This window comes from Sceloporus occidentalis, unplaced genomic scaffold (genome assembly GCF_023333645.1).
Source record: "Sceloporus occidentalis isolate IW3139 unplaced genomic scaffold, rSceOcc1.0.p SCAF_94, whole genome shotgun sequence".
Taxonomy (NCBI): domain Eukaryota; kingdom Metazoa; phylum Chordata; class Lepidosauria; order Squamata; family Phrynosomatidae; genus Sceloporus; species Sceloporus occidentalis.
The window spans coordinates 1,942,719-1,960,489 of record NW_028317074.1 but is presented as its reverse complement, the minus strand read 5'-3'; the positions used below and the strand labels follow the sequence as shown (position 1 = coordinate 1,960,489).

Sequence of the window (17,771 nt, the reverse complement as noted above, 5' to 3'; positions counted from 1 at the left end):
ACCTGGCATTAAGTGGTCTGAAGGTAAAGCGTGCCACAGATAATCAGCACAGAGATATATCACAAAAAATTATGATAAATCTGATCATCAGATTATGTAATTGGCATAACAAATGTGAAAACATTCTAGAAGGTTCCACCATCTTTGGTTTAGTCCGAAAGAAAAATAAGGAGTGACATGGCATGATACTTTTGTCATAAACCTGTTTTTGGTTCTGATGCTTTGTGACACCCTCACACCCCATTCTTTGTGAGTGGAAGGGTTTAGGATTGAACTCTTACAGCTGTCCAGCACAATGATGCCTTAGCCTACTAAACAGGTTAATAAACCATCAAGACAAAGATGCAAGGTCAAGCAGTTCAGCAGACTGTCCTGAAACCAGGAGGCATTTGTTTAAAAAAAAAAAAAAAAGTCTAGCACATGCTCAGTAGCAGTACCACTGAAGTCGCACAAGCAGCAGCTGATCACACACATGCTAGCAAAACATCACTTTTCAGTCAGCATGCATATGATTGGCTGCTGCTACTTCCATTGATTTCACTTGATGGTTTGCTCCTGCTTTCAGTGGAGACAGAAGTCCAATAACTAAGAGATCTATTTACTAAGGTGTGAGTGCTTGCAAATTCACTCAAGCCAACTTGCAAAAAAGTCAGGAGATGTGAATGTATGAAAGCAGGCAATTTGCAAGTTCACTAATCTGCAAGTTGCCTGCGAGTTTAAATGGGAGTTGGGACCCCAGACTTACGAATCCCTCTAGCCCACGCTACACGTTTCTTAAAAAAAAAAAAAAAAACCCCCAAAAAACCCAAAAACAAAACCCATTTCACAGAGAAAAGGATGGGGGTGAGGAGGATTCACGACTTGGGGTCTGTGCCCCCTTAGGGTTTTCTTTTAAATTAATCAAGCCCTTACCCTCATTAAAAGGGGAGGAGGTATCCAGGGTCATATACCCCTCTAGGTTATTTAATTACCCAATCCCCTAAATCTGTCAGAGGAGGAACTACAAAGGGGCAGAATTATGCAAAACCCCAGAACAGGGAGCTTCTACTACATACATGCTAATACATATATAATTTGTGAAAGCATCATTAGACAGGATTATTAAGCATACCGATCACATGATTTTTGAAAAAAGTGACAGATCTTCTCTAGCTGTCATTTTCTGATATAGTCCTCTCTGAATAAGTTGAGTCCCTCCTTAACATATTATTCTTCACACCTATGAAAACGATCAAGCAAACCTTACGTATATGAAAAATTGAGTTCTCTACCGTACTGTCATAAAAATAAAAGCAGCAGGAAGTGATCTGCGGTGAGGAAAACAGTATAGTTTTGTAAAAAAAACAAAACAAAAGAAACCAAAAAACTCAAATGCTTAATGATTGTGCAAACCTTAAATTTTCTTAAAAGTAAGGTTTGCTTAAAAAGTTTTCTTCAGTGTGAAAAAGAATGTTTAATGTCACTTCAAGTACCCATTTAAACCTTAATAGTTAAATACATATCGGAACGCTACAATAATTAAAAAGACCACCAAATCACGTTTTAAATATAAATACGTTTGTTGGGTTCAAAAACTGGTGGTATCTTAGTAAGGCAATAAAAGCAAAAAAGCCAGAACATATGGATTTTGCTATACCTTCATACCTAGAGGCAATTAAAATCGTATTCAGCATAAAAGCAGGAAACAAAATCTTTCCAACACGAGAGAGGCCACCATGATTGTGCCCTGTAGAATTATCATCAACACTGTTAAAACATCTAGCTAAAACTCAATCCAACTATAGCACCAAGATGACAATAGGATTTCCACTTCATTCCCCTAACAAAACAAAAAAAAACCCCAAAAAACTTTAATTTTAGCTGCTCGGCAGAAACAAGATACCTTAGGTATCTTTTTTTAAAGTTACAAGTGTGCCTACTGGAAAGAGAATGGCAAAAAAGGCCAACCCTTCCCCATTCTGTTTACCAGACAGTGCATTGATGTGCATCAACTACCTTCAATATCTGGAAATAAAAATATATAGTAATAATTAGCACCAGCTGTCTGCTAACCTAATTGCAGAGAAGAGGCAAAATGATGCATTGGAGAGCAGATCATATCAGGTAAGAAAACACTTGCCTTCCTGTGTTACCTTATAAGCACCCTCTATTTGAAAACTAAGGACATAAATAGGTGTTAGCACCAATAAATGTTTAGAACACTAGAGGCCTGATATGTACTGTGGGGATTACATTATCAGAGACCTTTCACTAGCTTATCTATAAGTGTACTCCATATAAAAGGTGTATCCACTCAAGCATCTCAAATGTGCCACCCCCCCCCCAAAAAAAACCTTGGCAAATTGGGCAGAAAGTGTTTTACCATATTTCCCCTATTCATAATTTGTGTAATGGTAATTAGCGGTGTTTTAAGCACCACAAGTGAAATGTTAGTTGCCTAAAGAGGGTACTCGATCAGTGAAGAGTCTGTTCACTCAATCTGCACATTTACCAAACCTAAAAACGTCTACTAAGTTGTTGTTATTTTACTATTTAAAGTACTTTAACGCTCCTTAGAATGAATTACATTCTAATGCAAATATGTTTTGTTTCAGTCTATTTATTATTATTGTGTATTATTACACACACACACACACGTGTGTGTGTGCGTAATACACAATATTCAAAAGGTGAGGCCTATGATTAGGGGCCACCATAATCCCTATATTCGGGAAAATAAGGAACATGATTTGTTTGCTTTTTTAGTCCATCCTGCTTTTCATCTAAAACACTCAGGATGTGGCAAAATAGCCTACAGCAAAGTGAACTTCTGCACCAAAGTGCAGACTAGGTGGACCAAGCTTTTCTTTTTGTGTTTCTCCTTCACTTGTGGTCATTTTTTAGCCTACAAAAAATATTTTAACCTGAACTCAATATTATTAAACAGATTTGAAGTTCATATTTACTGAGCAGTGCTTTTTTTTTTGGAGCAATTTCAAGTGAACATCATGATGAAAGAAGTCTTGCACTGAAGCACCACTAACTAAATATGGACTTAACCTTCCATTGGGACGGGGGGGGGGGGGGGGAGTCTGGAGTAACCTTGGATGGTTTAAGTGAATAAACCTTTAAAATCTCAGTACATAAAATTTTCCTAAATTAAGGGAGTTATGCCCTCCTGCCCTCTATTTGCCAGCAGCTGCCACTTTCTCGAAGTCTTGGGCATTGCAGAACTCCTTAATGGTGACCGTCAACAGATTGCTGGTGACATCTGTTACCACTACGTTGGAGCATGGAGACATATCTGGACGCCAATCTCCAGCTTCTTCTTCGGGATCAGAATCATCAGGCTCTCCCTGCCCCCGTTTGCTAGCAGAGGACTCTGGCGGGATGGATAGATCCAATGCCTCTGACTCTCGCCAATCAGGAACAGCAGGGCTAAGAGTTTCAGGCAGCAGCTTGGGGGGACGGTCATCAGAAGGTGCAGGAGATGGGCATCCAGATGTACTGGAGCTATCATCAGCTAGCCCCTGATTGGTGGCTTCTTCCTCTGTTTTGGCACCATCTGGTCCACGATGAACTGGTTTATTGTACAGGGGGAAGGATCCATATTTTAGATGGCGAATCTGAGTGCGAAGCATACTCTCACTAAATTTCTTGCTCTTTCCAATCACCCTATTACGAGAGGGGATTTTGGGGCGCCCAAGAGGTGCTTTTGCTCCTTTGTCAATCACTTTAAGGTTAAGAATAATACGGCTTCTTTTAGGTTCTCGAGGCTTGGCCTTACGGTTGATGATGCGCACAGTCTCGGAAAAGGGCGACACAGGGGGGCGCAGACCCGAGTTTGTTCCAGAAGGTGCACTGGGGTCTGGCCGGGGCAAAGGGCGACGAGACATGCTGTGACAGCGGCGGATGTCTTTCTTCAGGCGGTGCATTGCTGCGCTAGAGTGCAGTTTTGGAGAAGGGCTGGAACCAGGTTTAACAGAGAAATGGACGTCATTTATACGTAAAGCTTCAGCCTGGGCTCGAGCCTGTGAAAGAGATACGAGGCAAAATTATATGCTACAGAAAAAGTTTCTGGACTTACAAGCGTATCAGGATCTGTTTTAAGTAGTTAATAATGGGAAAATAAAATTCTTACTTGAGAATTTATTTTTCTTGTGTAGCGTCTAGCAGGATGACCATGGGGGGGGGAATTGGTGAATACAGAAAACAGGCCCTTTCCCAAATTCCACTTCATAAATATTAATAACAACAAGACACATACAATAAAGACAAAAAGTACATATATTTATAAATTAAATGGTAAACAAAAAGCTTGATGTTTCAGTCCTAGTTAGGGACTTTTATATCTCTTGATAAGAGGTTGGTTGAAAGTTGCACCTAGATACTTTAAACCTTATTTGTAAAATGTTTCATACTTCAGCCTTGCAGATTTGCATAGGAAGGAGGCTTGCCAGTTAAGCCCAGGATGTGGCCACAGAATGAGTCCTTAACTCACATAGCGGATATATACCTGCTGCAACACAGGCCCTTCCACATAGCCTGAAACGTAAAAGACCTTGAGAAGAACCACACACAGAAGAGATGTTCTGGGACATCGGTGTCCTGCTTTTCAGCATAGTATTGATCACACAGCAGATTTTGGTTTATCTGGAAACACACCTCACCCTCTAGGCTGCCCCATTTAATTGAGCTGGACACGTATGCAAAACAGGTCTCCAAGAAAAGTTCTGGATGTTCCAGGAATGTAGAGGATGGCACTAGTAACATCTGGACTAGGTCTGCATACCAAAAACATCTTAGTCTAAAGCACTCATAATAGCATTTGTTCTGACCATCCTGATCTGAAATCAACTGCGCAGAGGAAAGGCAGAGAAGATACATGCAGGTTTTAAGTTCCATTCTTGAGAAAGTGAGTCTAGAGCAAGATTGTCTCCTCTTGGGAAAATTAAGAAAAATTGCTCAACCTTTATGTTGTCTGCTGAAGCCATCAGCCTAGGTTCCCTGTAATGACCTGGCACACCTCCATTTCCCTGGATATTGATATGGAAAATTCACCCACAGATTTGATTAGGATTTGACAAAATACAACCAGCTGCAATAGGATTGCTTCTGACCAAGAATTGCGTTTTTGGTCTAAATTAAGACCTCTTTCACTTACAGATAATGGGGTTAGCCCCCTCTGGACCTTCCAAATGGACAAGAAAAGCCAGTAGTTGATATGTAGCTTTGTCTGTAACCAAGCCCTCTGATTCAAAGGCTACAGCAAACACAAACTCCAGCTTAGAATTCATGGAAATGAAACTCCTACATGGAGCGGCTTTTGGGGAGAAGCATAAAGGGCCAATAAAGCAAGTTCCTTTCCTCTCAGAGCAAGACCAACCCTATTTTGCCAGAAGCCCTTTCCCCTACTCTAAGTAGATGAGCTTAGAAAAACTCAAGATGAGCCAGGTGCTGAGAAATCAACCCAAAAGCAATATCACCTGTCTTATGGTGCAAAATAGCTTCCTCATCAGGAGTTTCTACCAACTTTCACAGGTTGCAGGTCTACTCCATCAGCAGAAAGTGGTTATTTTGCACTGTATCTAAAATTCCCTTGGATTAGCCTCTGACATGGCAGCAAGACTTCTGTAGATTCACCATCCATCCAAGTCAATGCAGGGTTGCATCTAGGTGATATGGAGCTGCAGAGTGGAAGGAAAATGAGCCTCAAGGAGCAAGTTGTTACGGTAAACAGCAACTTTCTATAGATGCGCCATTGCAGACTGTTGCCCAAAATCTCAGCCAGAGGGCCAGAAAGGCTGCCATATGGTGTCTGAAACTTCACCACCTATCTTATATGTGGCAATATCCTCATACCCAGGTCTGATGTAAGGGCTAGATATTGTTCTGCTTGATAGAGCTGAAACATTCACAAAGTGGGCAACTGAAGCAGGCGCTATACCAGATTAAAACCAAGCCACAAAGCATTTGAACAATGTCTTCACAGCTGCCTATGCTTTCTTGTCTTTGGCTAAAAAACTGGGAAGCATCCTCAAGATGAACGACAGCTCCTGTAGCTTTCTCGGCCACTGCATACATTTCGTGAAATTTCCTGAAGAAAACTGGAAACATTTTAGACCGTCTAATGTTTTTGCCCTGCCTCCTCCAGCATCTCCAGGGGATTTGAATACATGAGTTTCCAAAACTCTTCCACCAAAAATAGGGTTCCTCAGTGACCTCCCTTCCTTTCCTAGAAGAAGTGACTTTAAAGGAGAAAGTCTCTGGCTTTGAGGTGGATAAGTAAGGCACCACTTATATTTATAGCAGGGTAATCTGTAACTTGGATTTAAACCGAATAGCAGCCAGTAGGATACAGGCAAGATAGGAGAAAATGAATCCGGAAGACGTTACAAGAAGGCCTTTCTACCATTTACCCTCTCACTGGTTGGGGCCACAGCACAAAAGGTGAAGAAAAAAAAAATAGGGCAAAAACCACAGGACTATGGGACAATGTCTACCTGGTGTATGGTTGACTACATTGGTAATTTAGAGAGTCTTGTTTTTCTACTGGAAGAAGAGCTGTGGTGGGATCACAAAGGAATGTTGTCAATAGCATATCATTTTATAAAGGAAGACTTCCGAAACCAACCATTAGTTGCAAACATCTAACTAAAGACCAAAATTACATGCGTCAAAATAAACATGTTCATTCTGTGGTACATGCAAAACATTTGCCAACTACTCCGTGATCTTAACTGTTTGCTCACTGAACGATTAACAACCATTTCCTAAGACACATTTTTAATTACCTTTAAAAGGAAGGTTTTTGGTTTAGGTCCCCGTTTTTTCGGTCCATAAATTTCCTGCTCTCTTTCCCTGTGAAGTTAGAGAAGACACAACAAAGGGAACAAGGTTTGCCATAGTACATGTAGGGAAAGTAGAAACAAAGGCATTCGTGAATCAGACACGTTACATGAAATATCTCCAGAGCTGAAACATGATAAGGTGCAAAGGGATCTACAAAAGGGTCTATCAATATTTCAAAAAATAGTAAAATAAAATAGGAGTTATGATAATAGGTCAAAATTTTCCACAAATTATATGTTATAAAAGGGGCAGAAAATGAGGGAAGTCTGAACACATAAAAAACAAGATGTGAAAGAAGGTTATTAATTCTCACTTTTGCTCAAATGCCACAATGAGACGGGAATCCAAAATGTTCTCCTCCGGTTCCCAAGTGCTATACCTGCAAAAAAAATAAATCAAAAAATCATAACTATGAAAAGCCACATGACAAGTTGCACAATATAAATGTGCTACAAAAAACACGTTAGTTGTAATTGGTAGAAGTTCTGAATATTTTTAAGATTTTATGACCTTTAAGGTCATGATGTTTTGATTTTCTGTGATAGTTGATCTTTAAAAGGAACCTTATTGCCTCTACTGGTACAAAACATGAAAGTCAGTAGAGAGGTTAAACCCAAGTATTCTTGGATGGCATGGAACTTCATGTAACACCACAAGGTTGAGACACACACACACAAAAAACAAAAAACAAATGCAAACATTAAAAAATGCCGTAAAAAGGATTACACTTTCTGATTAAAGATAGGTTTACAAGAAAAAAAAAATACACCAAATGCTTTCTTTAGGCATCACTGCAATAACAATAAACTGCGTGATATTAGGATCATTATATAATTATATTATATAACCTCTGCATGGGTTGTAAATACTCCTGAGAATCAGTATAAGTGGTACTGCAGTTACACTTCACAACACAGCACATTATAAAAAGACCAACCCAATAAACTTACAGTATACATATTATTAAAAACATTACTATGCCCTACAACCCAGCAAGGCGTATTTCATAAAAATGAACACTAATAGCTTTAAATATCCTCAAGTAAGTAAGATGGCTAAATATATGCAGGTAGTAAATAGAATGATTGTTTAGAAATACTTACTTTATGGCCCACCCTTTCCATTTCACTAGGTATTCAATGCGGCCCTGAAAAAATGGGGAAGAAAATTTTCACACCGCTGCATTTTTAATCCGAGACAAGAATTTGCTACAAATTAAAGAAACAATATACTCAAAGTAAAATAAATAAATAAAAAAAAGGGGGGAAAAAAAACCACTCAAAGTTAAAATACAAGTGTTTAAGCACAGTGAAATTACACTATGGTTGACACTCTCTGAAATATATAAGCCAGAATATAGGCAACGGCTTTTTATTACAGGTGTGTACAAAAACATTTTCCGATATGATGGATAGCGATAATAAAGTGTATATTTATAGTCGAAAACCATCCCACAAATGTATATTTAAAAAAACAAACAAAAAAAACCCAAAAACATAACCCAGACTCACAGTGGTTCTTTTATTAGCCACCCCACCCCACCCCAAACTCTTCTAAAGTATGTGGCAAAATATGAGCACACAATTTTGTCTAGGAGTTCTAGGAATGACCCCACATGCCTTTTTGAAGAGATTAACCACTTTCCCAACCCATACTTCTACATCCACGAAAAATGGTCAAGATGCGTGCGTTAGTGTGTATGTAAATATGTTAGTGTGTAAGTACTGTATAAATGCGTAGGAGGAGCATGGGGACCCACGACCGTAAATCTCGAAGGGGGCTGTAGACATTTTCTCTTACACCACTGGGTCTACCCAGACCCTTCTGGAATCCCTGATCACTTTACTTAGCTGATCGAACACATTGCAATCAGGAAGGCTGGGCATTGTTCATCTTTTTTGAAGAAATCGTTTCAAATCACTGTTATTTCCTTACCTACTGTTAACATAGGGATCATGGAGTCCTACTGACCTGATAACAGTATATGAAATCAGAACAGAGAGGTCACCAGCAGGGTTGATGGCTCAGGCAGCTGATATCCCTGATGTCATTTTGATTTGATCGCTACCCAACTTTGAATTTCCTCATTGGTCCATGAGCCAATATAGTTGCAAACTTCATCCCCCAAAATACCATGCGTTGCCGGTGTGTTTATCAAAAAATAAAGTTACACAGACATGCCGGTGCTAGGACCTGCCTAGCAACCACAAAGTGAGCTTTAAATGGGTAAATTCAGATGCCTGAGTGAGGCTTCTTAAGACCTTGTAAATCTGGGATGGGATCAGTGGCGGAACTACCGGGGTCGCGACTGCGACCGGGCCCCGGAGTTCTGCCAGTCAGGGGGGGCCCAAGCCAGGGGCCGCCCAAAATCTTTTTTCCGTTTTTTTTTAATAAGGCAAGCCGGGCCACGGAGCTGGCGACGGCCGCCTAGTGATTAGAGCAGCGTGAGGGGTGAAAGCTCCGCCCCCTCACAAAGACTGCTGGAGCACCAGATGTCACTCACTGACATCCTGTTTAAAAATAATACAGCAGTCTGCATCTATCAGGGCCCCAAAGTGGAAGAAGTAGGTAGGTCAGTAAAATAATGTATTTAAAAAAAAGAATTAATTTGTATGTGTGTATATGTCATTAAATTATTTATTAAATTATAAACATAAAAAGAAATCTATGTGTGTGTCTGTGGAGGGGGACAAACTGCATACAGTTTTTTTTTTTTTTTATTCTTTTAAAAAATGGAGATTCCTAGATTTCTTTTTATATAGATATATTTGTCTAGACACATATATAAACACTTATATATAGACACACGAGTTCAGCTCCCCAGTGTCACCTTTGTCCCCATCCAGCCAGACACAGGATGGGCTGTTTGGGGACAAAGATGGCAAATCCTTTGTGTGTTATCTGGGTGCTGGTCAGGTTCTATGTGGACAGTGTGGAGGCCAGGGCTGGTTTTGGGGTGTGCAACCTGTGATCTATGCCTGTAATTTAGGGGGTTTCATCTATACCTTTAATGCCGTGTTTTTATGTGAATTCTAATTAATCTATACCTGCAATGCTGGGTTTGTGTGTTATTCTGTTGAGCTATGCTATGCTTCCATACATTATTTATGTATTCAAAGAAAAAGAGACGCATGTACAAAAGGGGCCCTATGTGCATGCGCCCCTTTTTCTTTGATTACGCCCTATGTACATGCAACCCTTTTTCTTTGATTACGCCCTATGTACATGCGCCCCTTTTTCTTTGATTACGTCTGGTCTTGAACATCCTGAGGAGTGTTTTGTCGGGTTGCTGCAGTGCATTGCTAGGGGAGTCTTGTTTATTATTATTTTTACTTTTAAATTTTCACTTTTTAATTTGAACACATATCACGTGATAGGGTGATCTATATTTGTTTTTAAGCCTTATTTATGTATACCTGTAAATACAGGGTTTTTATGTCTTATTCAGTTGATCTATACATGAACGTACTGTTTACATGTGTTGTTTATTTGATCTATACATGAACTAAGTAAGAGGGTCTCTGGGGATGATTACGGGGGAGAGTACCATGGTCAGGGTCAGAAGGCGGGAAGACTGCACCCTAATGTTAGGCAATTTTTTTTTACTTTCTGTGGGAATAAATAGAACTGTGTAATTTTTATTTATCCAGAGATAAAACGCCCTTTCTGAATTTGTAGTCACTTCAGTGGACAAAATATTCTAGGCCCTGAAATCAGTGAGAAGAAAGGTAAAGGTTTTATGTTATTTACTCTATTTCAATCTGCATATTTTATTAAAAATGATTAGTGGCACTAAATTGTGGCTTCAGATGTAACATGACTTTTTTAGTGTATCGATATACTCCCAATCCCATCACAAAAGATTCTATCTCATACATCTGCCGAGTTAATATTCTATCCATTCCCTGCTACTTATTTTGGCCTTTTAACACTTTTGGTTCCTGGGATTGTAATGTGGTATTCTGTTATTGTAAAAAGTTGAAAAATTTGACAAATATGATTTAATATGTAATTTGTTGGAAAAAAATTGTTGTGTAAAAATCATGTTTTTTGGGGGGTGGGGGGCCCATAACAGATTCTCGCACCCGGGCCCCGAGGCTTCTAGTTACGCCCCTGGATGGGATAAAGAAGTAGAAATGTAAGCTAGATGATGGAATAGAAGTGTTTTTGCTTTGCAGTCTGTTACATGTGACCTGTGAAAAGATGCACTTGTGCACTGGGCATATCTACTGGTCTACTCTTGGGGGGTAAGTGTGGAGGTGCCTTGTGGAAGTAGGGTCATTTCATTTTGCAGCAATATATTTTCTGCAATTTTCCAGTGATTTTACTCATATTTAGGTACTCAGGCCTACCCTTGTTTATAGGAAATTTTGTTAAGTTCCCACCCAAAAGGAATATCTGGCTTGCATGTGCTCCTAGCACAGAGGTTCTCCAACAGTGAGTTAAATAAATTGGAGTTGCAATAATATAGAGCAAAGAAGTAAATACAATGTAATGTACAATGTACAGGTACTCAATGCATCCGTCCTTTAGTTTTCTGGTCTAAGACTTACTTATTTGATCAAGTTCTTATTTTAGCCAAAGTGCTTGCCATTTGTTTATATGACATAGGATCAGAATGACAAGAAGTTATAAATTAAAATTAAAATCTCAGGGTCCTCTTAACTACAGGTTTTCAAGAACCTGTAACATCTACACAAGTGAATCTGCCAAAACGAACTGCTGCATTAAAAACAAAAACCTAAAACAAAGAAATAAGCCGTTTCAACCTTTGACAAAGGCAGATTTAGTAGTTTGGTGTCATTAAGTCATTTTGCCACAATTGTGGCTATGTACTTTCTTTATGTATATTTCAAAATATATCTATTGCCTTTGTGGCATGCCGAATCTAATACCGTATTTGCCCAATTATAAGACAACCCCCCAAAATTTGAATATTAATTTAGGAAAAAAAAGAAAAAACCTGAATATAAGACTACCCTAAAGGAAAAAAAGTTTTACTAGTAAATATTAATTCACATGTAAACTATTTTTCATATTTAATAAAAACTATAATTTAAAAGATTGTTTTTATTTGCCACTTTGCCCCAGTTATGCACATCTGCCCCCCAGATATGCCTTATACCCCCTTATATGCAATTCTGCTCCAAAGAAATGCCTTATACCCCCTATATTGCACTCTGCCCCCCAGATATGCCTTATATGCCACTCTGCCTCCTGATATGCCTTTTAACCAGCTGCGGGATGCGCACAGACACCCTCCGCTGCTGCTGGCACTTCTATGGTGGAGCACTAGAAGGTCACGTGATGCTGGCACCTTGTCATAGAAGCCCCCAGAGGAAGTGCCAGCAGCAGCAGAGGCTGCCGAAGAGGAGGATCTAGGTTCCCTGCAGCGCTGCGGAGGATCTGGATCTTAGTCTTGTAGTCAGACCTCTATTTGAGGTCTGATTAGAAGAAGACCTTGAATATAAGACGAGGAATGTTTTTCAGAGTATTTGCTCGGGGGGGGGACAACTTGTTTTATAATCCAAATACAGTACTTTCGTTTAAAAATTGTATTGGGGTGTTTGGTTAGTGCCTGGCTTATTTTATGATTTTTTTTTTCTACGGATTGTATGAGCGCTGAAAATTATATTATAAATAAAACAGGTATGATTGAAATTAGTCAAGAAGTTGCTCATTCATTTTTAAAGATACTTTAAGCATGTGCTGCTGTGGACCAGACTGGCACTCTCCATCATCATGATAATTAAGATTTCCCTTTTTTATTGGTGTAGTAGATTTACACTTTAAGTGTGTAAAAAATATGTTCAGTAATGTATAACTAACTACAAAGTAAAATACACGACTGAGGACTTGAGTATCTCCCCAAACTCAGTGTGATATTTTTCCAGGCCTGGTCATCAGAGACCTCAGTAGGGAATATATTTCAAAATTACATATTATGAAGCCAAAAAAACACTTTTTTTAAAGCATTGTTCATTAAGCATCTTTCAAACTAAGTATAGAATTTGTTAAGCACCATTACTAATATAAAGAAATACAATATGAAGCCATGTTAAACCTGAAACTGACCGATACGGAAATATTAAATCATGCTAGTCATTTAAGACGCTTTAAGATGTGCGCAGATGTTTTTGGCTACATCTTCTGGATGCAGCACGAAGTTCCATAGACCACCACATCTGGTAAAGAGTTTACAGAGTAAGTTAACTACACTTATGGTAGGAACTTTCCAAATAGTGAACAGTATGAAAAACTGAAGCAGTTAGATAGTTACAATAAAAAATAAACACATACGCACACAATTAACAAGCTATCAATAACACTCGGCTCTACTCCTGTGATTTGTAGAAAACAGGAAGACAGTATCACCCATGATCAAGCAGAGATTATGATCTTGTGCAGAACACCTCTTTCTGACATGTACTCTTTAGGGTTTGTTTATGGTTAAGCATTCTTTGACTATATGAGACTGTGCTTCACCTAAGTTCTACAGGGGAGGAAGCTGTCAGTATGTATTACACAGACACACATTCTGCCAAGATTTAGTTTAGGATTTTTTTCTCTCTCTCCCAGGGCAGAGGATCTGCAGTTTGGACATAAAAGTCTGTAAATATATATGGCTATCGTAATATGAGAAGTTAGTTTAGCACAGCAATAATTTTCAATCTACGTCAACATACTTAGTTGTTTGAATTTCCTTTAATACAATTCTCTGTGACCAGTGATGTTTTCTGGCCACAGCCGGCAGTCATTTGGTTTCGTAACAGGATCCTGATTCACTCAGTGGGCCAGTTAAAAGAAAGACCACTGATCTCTGCAGCTGGCCCATTAACACTATGAACAGCTGCACTACATGGTCCTCCTGAGTTTTCTTCCTCCCTGTTCTGCGTGTCCTTAAATGGTGTATAACCGGGATAGGACATCATATCCTGGCACTCAGAAGTATAGACGGCAGCACAAAGGTGGCCGGTGGATAAGTCCAACAGACTGCATTAGAACTATGATAAAGTAAATGTGGAGAGCTTTCCATTGAGAGATGGTATCTGTTGGGTTCATGGTGCTAAGCAAACATTTTCTCATAATAATTTAAGCTCAAAGTTTAAAGCAATTTTCATAATACATACCCGTTACTTTCATAATGCAAAACCTTTATGGAAAGTATAAAAAACTGAATTGTAACCCAAGAGCAATCAGCCTGCTTTGAGAAAAACAACTGGCACAACACAAGGTTGCTTATTTGGGGTTTACACTCTATTCATTATAGGAGGGTCAATACTGTCAGGCTTCTCCAGCAAGAAGGACTCAGCTGATTGAATTATACATCATACACCAAGGGTGAACAGACAAGATTTCACACCACACAGTAGGAATATCATATGATTTCAGATCTTAGTTGCCACAAATAAGTCACAGATTGTGTATTTCTAAGAAATACAGCCTGGGCAGTCCCTTTATTTGAATGATTGTTGTACATTAACTAATCACGTAATATTCAAATCCGCAACAAAGTATTAATGCTATCAAAAGCTTCAAAGTAGCAAAACATCCATGTAATATTTTAGGATACAACAACCTTACAAGTTGAGAATGGCAATCCGCCAGTGCATTTAGAGTCAACACTACTATAACATCACGAAAACAGCACAGCTGCACAGGAAGTGTGTGGTTGTCAAGTTGAAAACACAACACTATGGGTATATATATCATATACACACACACACACATATATATATATACAGAATGCACACTGATGGAATGGGACGAAATTAGCCAATTACTGCAATAGGAATGGATGTGATTAAATCCCCAGTGATGTAACAGCGGGATACTTCAAGTGTGAAGGTGTCAGCAGGCAGCTGTTTACAGTGGTGACGGGGAAACAAGAAGGAAATTGTTTATGTATTAAACATGGGTACAGGGAATCTGTTGATGCCATCGTTTTGATTTTAACCCTTTAAAGGCAGATGACTGCTCAGCATGGCGCTGCACCTCCATCGTTCACTGAATATGGTTGATCACTACGTAGCCTTAATATTAAGGTGTTTAAAGGAATAACAGTAGCTCGCGCAGAAAAGGTCTTTAGGTGAGTTAAATCTTAATGTCAGGTATGACGGTTACACGTCCATAGATACAAGCAATGCAATTGCTGGAGTGCCTGGGGTATAAGGCGCCAGATACATTGAAGGGCCTTGGCTCACGGATTTCATTAACAAATGAGCCTGCACTGCCATGCCAACTGAGGAGGTGTTCCTCGCCGTGGCAACGAAAGAGTGAACGCAATCCCGCGCCATTGCGCTGCAGCAAAGGCCTGCGCCACTGGCTTTCTCTGCGCAACTCTTCGGTAAACAAGGACCGGTGAAGAAATACAGATACTGAGGTCCTTTCATCATGCTAGCGCGGCTGGAGTCCTCCAAAGCGCTAGATACCGATTTCTCACCTTCCTGATACGCCGTTTAATGATAGACTCAGCAGCGAACACCCGTTCCCCGACTGCAGACAGCTCCATATTCAACGAGACCCTGGCCAAGACTAACAAGCAGACAGCTCCTCCTTTCCCGGCTGCTGTCACCCCGGCTTTGGCTCCGCCCATCACTGCTGTCAATGGCCTTACCCCGCCTATCCTAAATGCCAGTATACTATTGGCTCCTTTTCTCCTGAAGCGACACATCCTCTCACACACCCACCTCAAACCTTTACTGCAGGCGCTTGAAGTAACCCCACCTTCTCCACTCTACCCCGCCCCCTATCCGTCTAAAGCCATCATCTAAATATTACCAGCCCTCAAGCACGCGACCTGAATGGCTGAAGAGGAGCGCGCGCCCCCGATGCGTGGCGGGACCTCCGGCTCGCTTTTTCGTGCTCTTCTGACATGAATTGCTCTTAGAAAGGTCATTGCTATAGAGAGATAAAGACTTCATTGTTGTATTTATTTGATGTGTAAATTATATTTCTTGAAAAAATAAGGAAACGTCAACAAAAGAAGAGCACAATTATGCATTTTGCATATTGTTTTAACTATGTTTACATCAGAGAGGGTGCCTGCTACTTTTATTTATTGTTTAGCAAGCGGCATAGGTGGACTTTCCACATTGTAACTTGTTTAGGCTACGGCCTAGTAACGATGGTCAAGTGAAAGCTTACACCAAGTGCTTTAGGGTTGTGTTGGAAAAGCATGCCCTTATGTAAATTAATATATTATTATTATTATCTTTTATTTATATAGCACCAGCAATTTACACAGCGCTTAATACAATACATATCTTCAAGGGGTATGACAAGATGGTATGCTTCTCTGAAGAAGTGAATTTTTAGATGTTGATCTTGAATGTTGGGACGGAGGGTGAATGCTGAAGGTTCGGTGGAAGTAGATTCCAGAGATGTGGTCAGCCCGAGTGAAATCCTCCAGATAGGAAAAGGAAGAGGTGATAAGTAAGGAGGAGAGCCTTAGCCCATGGGAAGAACTTAAGGATCAAGTAGGAGAGTATTTGCTTATTAGGGCAGAAATGTATGGAGGAACAGTGTTATGAGTTATATATGTTAGTACCAGGATTTTAAATTTAATTCTAAAGGTAATAGGGAGCCAGGGGAGGATTTCATAGAGTGGGGAAGCAGAAGAGGAGCAGCGTGCAAGGAAGATAAGCCTAGCAGCAGCATTTAGAGCAGACTGCAGAGAGTGGAAATGGAAGGAGGGAAGATAATGAGTTCAGTTTTAGAAATATTAAGTTTCAGGTAGCGTTGTGACATCCAATGAGAAATAGCAGACAAGCAGTTGGTAATATGGGGGATGAGAGATGGAGAGAGATCAGGAGAAGACAGGTAGATTTGGGTATTATCTGCATATAGATGATACTGGAGGCCAAATGCGTTGATTAGTCTGCCAAAGAGAGAACAGCAGAGGGCCAAGGACTGAACCTTGGGGGACACCAACCAAAAATGGAAGGGGTGATGATGTCTTGCCAGAGAAGCTGACAGAGAAGGAATGGACAGACAGATATGAGGAGGTCCAGGAGAGAGCTGTATCTCGAATGCCTGTAGAAGCAAGTGAGTCAAGAAGAAGGTGGTGATCAACTGTATCAAAAGCAGCAGAGAGATCCAATAGTATTAGGATGGAGAAGTGACCTTATGCTTTGTCAGATAGCAAGTCATTGGAGACTTTTGTTAGAGCCGTTTCAGCAGAGTAAAGGGGCTTGAAACCAGACTGTAGAGGGTCAAGGAGGGAATTAGAGGAAAGGAAGTGAGTAAGACGATTGTACACAATCCATTCAAGCAACTTAGAGGTAAAAGGAAGCAGAGAGATAGGGCGGTAGTTAGACAGATGTGATCTGAGTAAAGTCTTCGCTGGATTTTTTTGAGTAGTGTTCAGCCGTGCGGCAGCACTTCTGAAGAAAGTGTGTGGTTTTGGTGTGCCATGGTTGGCGTTTAAAATAATTCTGCTGTTGGGAAGATGGAGGAATGTATTGCAGGTTTTGAGGGCTTTTAGCAAAAGTTTGCTGGTTTGCTTGGGCTTCAGTTGTTGGGAAGATGGAGGAGTGTATTGCAGGCTTTGAGGGCTTTTGGCAAAAGTTTGCTGGTTTGCTTGGGTTTCATTTGATGTTGGGAAGATGGAGGAGTGTATTGCAGGCAATCATAATAATGCAGCAACCCTTGTGGAACTTTGTAATCTGGTATCCTCCATTGGGCCTCAGGATGTCTTAACCTGTCTGTGGGAAGATTGTTTTGCCCCTAGTGCTCTCTGTTAAGTATTTAAAATGTGTGTTTGAGGGTTAAAACAAAAGCGGTACTGCTCCTACTGGGACACCTCACATAGCTCATTGTTAAGTTTTCTTTTGAGGGAACTAGGGAATTGTGTTATTAGAATATCAATCAGATGGATTAATGCTTTATCTACAGCATACCATCTAAAAGATTTATGAATGTGTTATGTGTTTAAGATT

General features: G+C 40.0%; 1 protein-coding gene across 1 annotated transcript; it reads right to left on the bottom strand.

Annotated features, from left to right (window-relative positions):
• Positions 1–3,164: 3,164 nt before the first annotated feature.
• On the bottom strand, positions 3,165–15,343 carry LOC149284379 (chromobox protein homolog 6-like). The gene is made up of 5 exons (XM_089496797.1): positions 15,275–15,343; positions 7,935–7,978; positions 7,145–7,210; positions 6,774–6,840; positions 3,165–4,010 (listed from the first exon to the last, which is right to left on the bottom strand). The coding sequence occupies exons 1-5, from the start codon at positions 15,341–15,343 to the stop codon at positions 3,165–3,167; spliced, it is 1,092 nt and encodes a 363-aa protein (XP_089352923.1).
• Between the last annotated feature and the right edge of the window lie 2,428 nt (positions 15,344–17,771).

Bases quoted from the DNA above. Each gene is read 5' to 3' on its own strand.
- LOC149284379 (XM_089496797.1), bottom strand. From the start codon at position 15,343: ATGGAGCTGTCTGCAGTCGGGGAACGGGTGTTCGCTGCTGAGTCTATC. The intron at 7,979-15,274 runs GTGAGAAATCGG...CCATTTTTTCAG, and splicing joins TTAAACGGCGTATCAGGAAG to GGCCGCATTGAATACCTAGT. The intron at 7,211-7,934 runs GTAAGTATTTCT...TTTTTTTTGCAG, and splicing joins TGGAAAGGGTGGGCCATAAA to GTATAGCACTTGGGAACCGG.